Raw genomic sequence first — 12,349 nt, 5'->3', positions numbered from 1 at the left:
TGCTGATTGCCTCTCGACCTACAGGTTGCGTCAGTTTCAGATTTGCATCACTAAAATAATTTTTTTTTAAGCATGTGTGCATACTTTTTTGGGGGGGGGGGGGGTTATAGAAATTCCTAACAAAAAATAAAATAATTAGATGCAACTTTAACTATGTGTGCAAACACGTGAAAACACTGTCCCGGCAGACAAGAGGTTAAGCTCTGTATGGGAGGATCTGATCACACAGAGTACACAGAGCCCCGCCCACATCCTTCACACACAGAACTTCCGGATCGCACAGGGAACAGCCAGCAGCCAATAGTCTGTCAGTCTATAAGGCCGGCGCCAATCAACGCATCGAGGGGGCGGGACCTGAAAAGACTTTGCTGCCCAGCCAACACGTGACATGCCTGCGACCAATGGTTATGTAGAAAACCTGACGCTTGGCCAATCACAGAGCTGGTCGGTCCGGTGCTGAAGATGGCGGGAGGTACGGAGCTGCGGAAGGCTGGAGAAGTATTTGAGCGGCTACAGGTGAGGCGGACTGTACAATGTACGGCTCAGGAAGCTGCACGGTGGGCTGAGGAGCTGCACTGGTATAGAGCAGGCTCACAGTGTACAGGAGTGGGGAAAGACAGTGATAGTGGTAACCCATGGCAACCAGACTGAAGTCAAGCCATCAGACAGTTGCAAATCAGTGGTCTTGCTATCAGACGAGTATTTTTTGGTTGGATTTTAAACACACAAAATCTAAATATAACATAATGGATGTGTGACAGCTCTGTATAATCATTATATTATATATTACATCACCCTCTCTAACATTTACAATACGGTAAGATTTTACTGTGGAAATTTAAAGATACAGAGCCCCAAATACCAATCCATTGGCTACAAACTGACATTTTTCCAATACTTCTAAATGGGTTAAAAAAAAATATTTGGGGCTCTGTATCTTTAAATTTCCACAGTAAAATCATACCGTATTGTAAATGTTAGAGAGGGTGATGTAACATATAATATAATGATTATACAGAGCTGTCACACATCCATTATGTTATATTTAGATTTTGTGTGTTTAAAATCCAACCAAAAAATACTCGTCTGATAGCAAGACCACTGATTTGCAGCTGTCTGATGGCTTGACTTCAGTGGCAACCAGTGCACTGAATTGTTACTATGGGGATGCGCAGTAACTATAGCAACCAATACACAGAATAGTTTAGATAGTGATGTGTGGCAACCAGTGTGCCGAATACTTAGAATAGTGATGTGCTGTTACTATGGCAACCAGAACCTTAAATTGTTACTATAGCGATGTGCAGTAACCATGGCAACCACTCTACTTGCATAGCAATGTGCTATAATGAGGGCAACAAGTACATTGAATTTTTACTATAGTGTTGCACAGTAGCCATGACAACCAGTATAATGTATACGTAGAACAGTGATGTGTAATTGCCATGGCAACCGGTGCTGTAACCATGGCAACCAGTGCCAAATTCTTATGTTAGTGCTGTTCAGTAGCTATAACAACCAGCACACTGAATACTTAGAATAGTGATGTCAGTAACCATTGCCCTTAATAGTGATGTGCCGCAACCATGACAACCAGTGTACTGAATTCTTAATTTAGTGATGAGCAGTATCTTTGGCAGCTAGTATTTAATATGGTCATTTGTAGTAACCATGGCAACCAGTGCACTGACTACTTAAAATAGTGATGTGCAGTAACCATGGCAACCAGTGCACTGAAGTTATGTGGTGTAGCACACAGAATTCTTGTTTACAATAATGCACAGTGACCATGGCAATCGGTAAACTGAATAGGGATCTGCCGTAACGATGACAACCCCTACACTGAATTCTTCCTCTAGTGATGTGCGTCAACCGTGACAACCGGTGCGAGGAAGACTTAGAATAGTTGCGTACAGTAACCATGGCAACAGATCTACGGAGTTCCTAATTATCATGATGCGCAGCAACCGTGGCAACCAGTGCACTGTATTTTTACTATGGCAATCTGCAGTAACCATGACAACCAGTATACTGGGTACTTAGAATGGTGATGTGTAGTAACTATGACAACCAGTGCACTATGTAGTTATGTGCACTCAATTCTTCCTATAGAAATGCACTATAACCATGACAACCAGTAGACTAAATACTAAGTCTATTGATGTGTAATAACCATGGCAGTCAGTCCACCGAATACATAGAATAGTGATGTGTAGTATCCATATAACCAGATGCTGAGAATTACACCCGACATACAGGACAAGAGAAGTAGTACTGTGCAGAGTCCATACATACATAATAAGAACAGATAACGAGAATTACACCCAGCATACAGGACAAGAGAAGTCCTGCAGCCCATCTGTACCATGTGATTGGCTTTGACCAATCACAGCTAATCACAACAAAAAAGAAAGAAAGCTGAAAATTGGCCTGGACAGGAGGGGGGGAAAAAGTGCCCGGTATTGAAGTGGGTACGTTGAACATCTGCGCCAAAACTGCCATCGCCACCTTTGACCCGCAGCTGCAGCATGGTCCATTCCACTTCAGTGGGAGAGCTGGACAGGCAGATTTGACAAAATGACATAGTAGGTGAGGTTGAAAAAAGACACTAAGTCCAACCTATGTGTGTGATTATATGTCAGTATTACATTGTATATCTCTGTATGTTGTGGTCATTCAGGTGCTTATCTAATAGTTTCTTGAAACTATCAATGTCCCCCCCGCTGAGACCACCGCCTGTGGAAGGGAATTCCACATCTTTGCCTCTCTTACAGTAAAGAACCCTCTACGTAGTTTAAGGTTAAACCTCTTTTCTTCTAATTTTAATGAGTGGCCACGTGTTTTGTTAAACTCTCTTCTGCGAAAAAGTTTTATCCCTATTGTGGGGTCACCAGTACGGTATTTGTAAATTGAAATCATATCCCCTCTCAAGCGTCTCTTCTTCAGAGAGAATAAGTTCAGTGCTCACAACCTTTCCTCATAACTAAGATCCTCCAGACCCTTTATTAGCTTTGTTGCCCTTCTTTGTACTCGCTCCATTTCTAGTACATCCTTCCTGAGGACTGGTGCCCAGAACTGGACAGCATACTCCAGGTGCGGCCGGACCAGAGTCTTGTAGAGCGGGAGAATTTATTGTTTTATCTCTGGAGTTAATCCCCTTTTTAATGCAAATATTCTGTTTGCTTTGACATGCACAGTTAAAGCAGTATTAAACCCAAAACCAAAAACGTAATACATTGCAGCTTACTAATCATTAGATGTGGTGGCTGCATTCATTTTTTTTTTTTTTTTTACGTTTTTTATTATTTTTCTATTATTTATTTATTTTTTTTACTCTGTTTTCCCCGGGTGATCTGGCCAGTAAAACACCACCTGTTATTTCAGCACCCCTTCTCTGGATGAAGGAGCAACGGAGACCCCTTTGGACAGCCACATTGTCAGTCTGGGGGCAGGGGAGTGTTAGATGGACTAGCATTTTTAAATACACAAAATCTTCAGTTAAATAAAAAAATAAAAATTCTCTAACAAATTGAAGCCAAACTTAATACTTTATAATCAGTTATGGTAAAAAAAGATAAACTGCTTTTTGGGATAAAGGTTTTACATGAATAAATAAAAGCTGATCGTTGTAAGCACCCCTCACAATGGTAAATAGTTTGTCTCATCTCTGTAACTGATCAATTCTGCTGGAGAGCTTTTGAAAAAACAGACTTTCTGGTCAGATGCTTAGATGAAAATAGAAGAAAGCCTAAAAAAGAAAGTGAATGCAGCCATTGCATCTAAGAATTGGTGAGCTGCAACACAATAAACGTTTGCATTTGGGTTTAACCGGTTAGAGACCAGCCGCCGCAGTTATACTGCGCCAGGTTGGCTCCCCCGGGGTGAACCGTCGTAGCTGTATGTCGGCTGCTTTAAGAGCACTAGGGGGCGCGCGTGCGCTGATGGAGCTGATGTCCGCCAGGCACCCACGATCGCTTCTGACAGGGACAGCACAGAGATCTTTCAATGTAAACAGACAGATCTCCATTCTGTCAGGGGTGAGGAGACTGATCAGTTGTTCCTACTGCTTAAGAACAGCGATCGGTCTCCTCCCCCAGGCAGTCCCACCCCCCCCCCCACACACAGTTAGAAACACTCCCTAGGTAACACATTTAACCCCTTGATCGCCCCCTAGTGTTAACCCCTTCTCTTCCAATGACATTTATACAGTAATTAGTGGATATTTTTAGCTCTTATCGCTGTATAAATGTCAATAGTCCCAAAAAAAGTCTCAAAAGTTTCCGATCTGTCTGCCGCAATGTCGCAGTCCCGCTAAAAATCCCAGCTCGCCGCCATTGCTAGTAAAAAACAAAAATTATAATAAAAATGCCATAAATCTATCCCCTGTTTTTGTAGATGCTATAACTTTTGCGCAAACCAATCAATATACACTTATTGCAGTTTTCATTTTATTTTTTTACTAAAAATATGTAGAATACATATCGGCCTAAACTGAGGAAGACATTTATTCATTTTTTTTTTGCAGATATTTATTATAGCAAAAAGTTTAAAAAAATGTATTTTTTTTCAAAATTGTCACTATTTTTTTATTTATAGCGCAAACAATAAAAAACGCAGAGGTGATCCAGTAACACCAAAAGAAATCTCTATTTGGGGGGGGGGGGGGAAGGACTTTTTTTTGTTTGTTTAAAGCGACGCAGTGCCGTATCGCAAAAAATGGCCTGGTCATTAGGGGGGTGTTCCACCGAAACAAAATAAATAAATAAATAAAAAAAAAAGCATGAATAATCTTAAAAAAAAAAAAAAAAAACATTTGGAAATTTTTTTTTTTTTACTTACCTCTAAATGGCTGTTGCTAGGGGGTCCCTCATAGTCTGCCTCCTTCAGTGCCTGGGCTGGTGACATCACTTCCCCTCGGCGCAGGAAGGGCTCCGCTCTGCTCCCTCCCTCTTGTCAATCATCTGGGACACATTACAGATCCCACATGACTGAGCGGCCAATCATGGCGCGTGGCGCCGCTCGCGCACGTGCAGTGGGTGCCCAGCTGTGAAGCCACAGCTGGCGCCCACCGTTGCAATGCCAGCGCCGCCGAACGGAGGGGGAGACGAGCGGAGCTTCTATCCCCCGCATCGCTGGACCCTGGGACAGGTAAGTGTCCGATTATTAAAAGTCAGCAGTTGCAGTATTTGTAGCTGCTGACTTTTAATTTTGTTTTTAAAATGGGAACTCCTCTTTAAGCGGTTAATACCGCTTTAAAATTGCTGCACTGTGAAGAACTGCAGCAATGTGAACTCGCCCCTCTGGACATCATGTCAATTTTTAGTTGGGTGGTTGAGGGTGGCGAGGCGGTAAAAATTGGAGATAAACTGCCTGCTTTTACTGCTCCTCTTTTGCCAGTGTGAAGTAAGCCTAAGTGATGCCCAAACTGCTGAGGTCTTAACTATTTATTCTCTCTTCTAGAAGCTGTCCTGCCTGCCTTTGAAGGGTGTGTATGTATCCGGGCCACAGAATATTCACGAATTATTATGTACCCCCTCCGTCATTCGCCTTGGCGTCTTGGAATGGCTCTGCACAAGGTAGGTTTCATTCGATGTATGGGAGAATTTGCATTCCTCCTCCTATGACAGCACTGAACAGATGACTTCCATCACAAAGCTTTATCCCAATCGCAAAACTCCAGAGCACTAAAGGCCTATTCACATGTTTTTATGCAGCAAAACTTCTGCATTTTGCTGCTTGAAAGAGCATGTCGAGTAGAAATCCCATCCTTTTCCTATGGGGCTGGTTCACATTTATACACTACAGTTTACGGTGAAAGGGAGACTATATCGGTCAGTTCACACCTAGTAGAGATACACCAATATATTGGCCGAAAATAGGGTTATCAGCTTTTTGCCGATAGGAAAAAAAGGTGCCGACAATGGCTTCCAAAAATTGCACGCGATTTTACCTCGTTTACGTTGCATTTTTCATAGGTTGTGTGCGTTATTGCTGCTTTTATGAATAAATTTAAATAGGGAGGTGTGTTTTTTGTTGTATTATATATTTTTTTTTTTTTTTACTGACCAAAAATGCGGCAAGCAGGATTTTTAACACCGCAACAGAAGCACAAGGGACCAGTGCGAAGACATGGAATGCATTTTTCTTAAGCTTTTCTTGGGCATTTTTCAATGCAAAAGTGCCTCAAGAAGTGCTCAGTTTGAAAGCAGCCTATCACCCAAAAAGGTGCAGATAATGGCCGAAAATAAATCCATATTTATTTAACCACTTGCCTACCGGGCACTTTCACTCACTTCCTGCCCAGGCCAATTTTCAACTTTCCTCGCTGTCACACTTTGAATGACAATTGCGCGGTCATGCAAAAAAAAAAAATTCACACAAATAGAGCTTCCTTTTGCTGATATTTAATCACCACTGGGGTCTTTGTGTTTTTGCTAAACAAATCAAAAAAGACCGAATATTTTGAACCTGTTTCTTTGCAAACAGGTAATTTATCTCCTTCACTGATGGGCACTGGTAAGGCAACACTGATTGGTGCCTCTGGTGGGCACTGATTGGCAGCACCCCTAATCAGTGCCCTGATTATTAGTGTAGATATCCCTTTTACACAGGCTGGTTATCGGCTCTCCTTGCACTGTCAGAGTGAGGAAAAGAGTGGCAATAACCGGCAAGTGTGTTTACATCATGATCAGCTGTCATTGGACACAGCTGATCACGTGGTAAAGGGTCGCTGTGATTGGCCCTTTACCCCGATCTGTGATCAGCTGTGTCCGAAGGATCACCCTCTGCAGGGGGTGCACAGGCAGTGCAATCACGGGAGAACGACCATCAGCGGCAATGTAAGCACGCGCTGTAGCCATCTTTTGGTTATAGCGCAGGCAGGAACTGGTTAAAATTATGATATTAATTAAAAAGTCTAATATAATACTGTATATGTGTATATATGTATATGTATCTCACAAAAGTGAGTACACCCCTCACATTTTTGTAAATATTTTCTTCTATCTTTTCATGTGACAACACTGAAGAAATGACACTTGTCTACAATGTAAAGTAGTGAGTGTACAGCTTGTATAACAGTGTAAATTTGCTGTCCCCTCAAAATAACTCAACACACAGCCATTAATGTCTAAACCGCTGGCAACAAAAGTGAGTACACCCCTAAGTGAAAATGTCCAAATTGGGCCCAATTAGCCATTTTCCCTCCCCCGTGTCATGTGATTCGTTAGTGTTACATGGTCTCGGGTTATGAGTAAGCTCGAGCGACTCGAGTGAAACGCGTCAACGTATCTTGTGTATTGTCTGCCTGGATGATCAATAATTGTCTTCAAAGAAATTTGACTGCGTCTGTGGTGTGCCCCCATTTCCTGTTTTTCCTATATTGTGTCCACCGTGGCAAGCTAAGGTGATGTGACGTACCTGATAGGAGACTGAATTGGCAAGGTCGTTCTCTCTTATATCTCCCGCCCTGGCCCCGCTGAAGATGAGACAGAGGGTGCCGAGGGACACGAGTGCCTGGTGTTGATTGCAGAACCTGCAGCAGAGGATGTGACTCCAAGATGACTGTGGAACCAGAGGAGCAGGAACAGCAGTAATGTTCAGAGGTCTGGTCCAGGTTAAAGAGGCACTCCACTTATGTAGAAGGTTCTGAAGAGGCAGCTTGTCAGGACTCTGGAGGCTGGAACATACAGCGGTGTACAGTGGACAGCTGGGCAGGCACTCGGATGAGCCGGGAAGCCAAGGTTAGCAGACAGGTGCGTGGTTGTGGGATAGCCAGAGTCGTCAGGCCGCGAGGTACCGAGTCAGGATCAGAGCCAAGTCAGAAATGAGCTGGGTTAGGAGGAGGGGCGAAGTAACAGAATCTGAAATCAGGTTTAAGAGCAAGCCGGGTCAGCAACCAAGGGAACACCTCAAAGGTATACAGGATTCAGGGAACAGCTGAAGACCAGTCAGCATTTAAGCACAGACATGGTCCTCCTTAAAAAGTAAGGATGGGTTATAACCCCTGTCAGGTTTATTTTTGTCATCTTTGTCCTTGCAGAGATTTCCCTTCACTTCCTGTCCCATAGCCAAAACAGGAAGTGAGAGGAACTCCCTCCAGGGTCACCAGGATTAGTGTCTCTCTTACTGTTCGAGGGACAACTAAAAATTTTTTTTTTTAGGCTGGGTTTACAGTAGTGCGAATTGGATGGGGGTTTCCCCCTATCCAATTCGCAATAGCAGGAGGTTGTCACCGGCTCTCTATGGAGCCAGTTCACATATCTCTGCTGTGGCTCAAATTTGCACCCGGTCCCGTTCGTCTTTTGGTCCGTTTTCAGGTCTGAATTCAGCCAAAAATTTGGGCTGGAATCAGACCTGAAGCGGTGAACGGGGAATTCAGCCTTAACCACTTCTCTACCGCGCATAGTCATATGACGGCGGCAGGAACCCTTTGTCCCTCCGGGCCACCGTCATATGACGTCTTTTACTTCCTAAGCCTCTAGGGGGAGCGCGCCTGCCACGTCACTAGGCACCCGATGCTCGTGACCGTGATGTCCGCCGGGCACCCGCGATTGCCCGTGAACACAGCAGGACCGTGGATCTGTGTATGTAAACACACAGATCCACGTCCTGTCAGAGGAGAGGAGATCGATGATTTGTTCCCAGTACAGAGGAACACCGATCGGTCTCCTCCCCTTGTGAGTCCCCTCCCCCCACAGTTAGAATCACTCCCTAGGATACACATTTAACCACTTCCTCGCCCCCTAGTGTTAACCCCTTCCTGTCACATTTACACAGTAATCCGTGCATTTTTATAGCTCTGATCGCTGTATAAATGTGAATGGTCCCAAAATAGTGGCAAAAGTGTCCGAAGTGTCTGCCGCAATATAGCAGTCACAATAAAAATCACAGATCGCCGCCATTGCTAGTAAAAAAAAAAAAAAAAAAAAAAAAAGAACAATAAAAATGCCATGAATTTATCCCCTATTTTGTAGACGCTATAACTTTTGTGCAAACCAGTCAATATACACGTATTACAATTTATTTATTTATTTTTTTCCCAAAAATATGTAGAAGAATACATATCGGCCTAAACTGAGGAAAATATTTTGTTTTTGTTTTTTTAATGGGATATTTATTATAGCAAAAAGTAAATAAAAAATGTTGTGCTTTTTTTTCAAAATTGTTGCTCTTTTTTTGTTTGTAGTGCAAAAAAGAAAAAACGCTGAGGTGATCAAATACCAATAAAAGAAAGCTCTATATATGTGGGGGAAAAAAAATTATCCAAAAAATCTCCTGTACGTGATCCTGCACTTCCAGTCTGGGGCGCGCACGTGCGCTGCTGACGACCTGCTTCCACTGTGGGGTTGTGATCCTCTGTTCCTACACAGCAGGAAAATGGATCTCTGCCTTCCCATAGTAAAAGAACTGCCCTTTGCCCCTGATGTTAACCCCTATCCTGCCAGTGTCAGTAAAGAGACAGTGCATATTCTTGGCACTGTATTATTGTCACTGGTCCGCTTATTTATAAGCTGTTACTATTCCTATTCTACATATTCACTTGACTGTTACGTTTGTCATGAAATATTTCAAGCTATGTTTATGTTCCAGTGAAAAGTAGAATATTTATTTATTCTGGATTATTTTCTTTTTATAAGGGTTTACCCTCCACTTCAAGAGCAGTTCTCCTCTTTGAAAGAATCTGAAGGAGAAATGAAAATAAAAGGTACTTTTGCTGCTGGTGAAATGGTTTGTGTATTTTATATTACTGCCTATAAGTATGGTTGCATACCTTGTCACAATCTGTAGGAGCCCCGAAGCCCCACTGGTTGTGGGAACCAATGACACTAATACAGTGATCAGTGCTACAAATATGCGCCTGTCACAGTACTAATGACACTGGCTGGGAAGGGGTTAAACGTCTAGGGATATCAAAGGGTTAAATGTGTGCCTAGCCAATGTTTTTATGTACTGCAGGCTACTTTTACTAAGGGAAACAATGGATTTTTTTTTCATTCCTTGCTTTGCAGAGAAAGAAAACCCATAATTTCCGCTGACAGGACAGAACTCTGCCTTGTTTACATAGGCAGAGCTCCGTCCTGTGTGTGTCCCAGGCACTTGGCAGGTCCCGGAGGTCATCCATTGGCTGGCACCTGCTGATCGGCATCTGCTGTGTCTAATCACAGCAGAGGGGGGTAGCCCACGGAGTGCACACCGCCCCTTTCCCGTAAGTGCTAGATTTCGTACCTAGTGCTTGATCCAGCGCTGTTCTCACCCGGGCTAGTTCTTCGCTGCTTTTCAGGACCCTGGCGCAGGCATGTTTTTGTGGGAAGCCAGCTGTGACTCCTTGTAAATTTACAGCCGTCTTCCTGCTGTGCATGTGCTATGCTTCCAGAAGGATTCCAGGAGAAATGGGAGCAGGTACCTCACAACTTGCTGCTCCCCCCCCCCCCCTTATATATATATATATTGGGGACAGAAAGTATTCAGACTTCAGACCCCCTTAAATGTTTCACTCTTTGTTATATTGCAGCCATTTGCTAAAATCATTTATTTTCATTTTTTTCCTCATTAATGTACACACAGCACCCCATTGACAGAAAAACACAGAATTGTTGACATTTTTGCAGATTTATTAAAAAAAGAAAAACTGAAATATCACATGGTCCTAAGTATTCAGACCCTTTGCTCAGTATTTAGTAGAAGCACCCTTTTGATCTAATACAGCCATGAGTCTTTTTGGGAAAGATACAAGTTTTTCGCACCTGGATTTGGGGATCCTCTGCCATTCCTCCTTGCCATTTTTCCCCTTCCTTTCCAGAAGGGGAAAAATTCCTTACTGATCCCCCAAAAGGCAATCAGATGATTCCTGGATCAATGTGACGGGAGTCATTTTGGACGGGGGTCTTGTGGAACCCAGCTTACCTTAGAGAGCTCTGGAAACTCCTTGTCCAGCTCCCCTGGCCACTCCTATGTGTAAGTCATCCTGTGTCTATTAGGGGCACAAGGTGACCCAGAACCCCAGTCGGGTCTGATCTAAAAAGACTCCCAGTACAACCACACCAGACTAAACATTTCCCTTTACCCCTGTTACCCCGGGTTCTATATGTGTGGTTTGAGTTGAAAGAATGAAGGGACAGTAATATTTATGAACAATATCCCTCAAGAAATATATGAAGAAATTAATATATGAAGATAAGTTAATTCCACCTTTCCAACTGCTGGAGTATTGTATGAGCTTGGTCTCATAGATTGTTTACTAGATCGCTTGAAGTGTGGCTGTATCCCATTGTTCTATTGTTTCTGTCTGCCTTGGGAGCAAGGTATTATGGAATGTATGAGCTTATGTGGATTGGCTTTAATGTTAATGAAACCCCTGTCAGCTATTAGATGCTAGAGGTGTGGGGGGGTGGGGTGTTGGTTGTTTTCTCCAGCAGCCACTCCTAAAGACTGTCTACTGTTGGAAAGTTGAGTGCACCTGCGTGTCATGGTACTAGAGGAGGTAAAGTTTACCCCGCCCTGTGTCATTATGCAAAGAAGGGGGGATTGTCTGATTGCCTGAGTGTATATCTCTTTGTACCTGTGTTTGAATAAAGAGTATTATGCTTGTCTTCACCCTACACTGATGCCTCAAATGGATCATGCTAGTACCGGGCAAGGGAAGTGTATACGGCGGGTATACTCCTATTGAGTACGGGGGTCTGTCACATTGTGGCAAGCGGAGGGATTGTGCTTTCTTCCTGTGAACACATTCAAACCACCACTGGGATCCAATGTCCCGATAGCAGGAGAGGTACAGATACAGTACCAGCCGCCATGGAAGAGGAATTTGACAGGAGGTTTGCGAGAGATCCGGATACAGCACAGGGGACCCGTGTCTCTGCAGGTCCTGCTAGAATGGTATGATTCTGTCCGCTAGCAACTCTGAAAGAAATCTCTAGCTCACGAGCAGCACCACCAGGGAAAAATTCTCCCATCCATCTGTAAGGTGCTGATTGCAGTATGAAGTGCGAGTGCTGTTATTGGGGTTACAACCAAACCAGGTATGGACAGCTGAGTTAAGGAGGCTGATCCGGGCAGAGATGCGGCTGGATGAGAACTACAGAGCCCTCCAATGGTATGTAGCCCAAATGTGCCCGTGGACAGCGGATGACAGCCCGACGGAAGGCTTTGCCTACGGTGGCCTGGGACTGTTGTACTGGAGTCTGATCACAGACCCTGGCTTTGGGAGTGACCTGGAGTGGCGTTTGGATGAAATCATGGAGTACAGAGACCGAAGACTGATTATCTTGGAAGGGCTCTGGGCACAGGAACATTTGGAGTTTCTGGCTAATCAGGAATGGGAGCTGGAGATCGCCTACAGACAGCT

General features: G+C 43.7%; 2 protein-coding genes across 7 annotated transcripts in view; one reads left to right on the top strand and one right to left on the bottom strand.

The window, feature by feature from the left end:
• Positions 1-12,349, bottom strand: part of ECM2 (extracellular matrix protein 2) — a 431,439-nt gene that overhangs the window by 255,822 nt on the left and 163,268 nt on the right. The gene's annotated exons all lie outside the window — the stretch shown is intronic.
• The window catches only part of HAUS7 (HAUS augmin like complex subunit 7), a 58,533-nt gene continuing 46,457 nt past the window's right edge, over positions 274-12,349 (top strand). The window contains exons 1-3 of one of the 4 annotated variants that reach the window (XM_073600149.1): positions 274-516; positions 5,464-5,576; positions 9,639-9,706. In XM_073600149.1, coding sequence (XP_073456250.1) covers positions 463-516; positions 5,464-5,576; positions 9,639-9,706 — 235 coding nt within the window. In that variant the 5' untranslated portion in view covers positions 274-462. Of the gene's footprint in view, positions 517-5,460; positions 5,577-9,638; positions 9,707-12,349 lie in introns of all 4 variants that reach the window. The other 3 variants (XM_073600148.1, XM_073600151.1, XM_073600150.1) reach the window with 3 other exon arrangements.

Source organism: Aquarana catesbeiana, linkage group LG09 (assembly GCF_042186555.1).
Source record: "Aquarana catesbeiana isolate 2022-GZ linkage group LG09, ASM4218655v1, whole genome shotgun sequence".
Classification (NCBI taxonomy): domain Eukaryota; kingdom Metazoa; phylum Chordata; class Amphibia; order Anura; family Ranidae; genus Aquarana; species Aquarana catesbeiana.
This window is presented reverse-complemented; position numbering and strand designations above follow the sequence as displayed.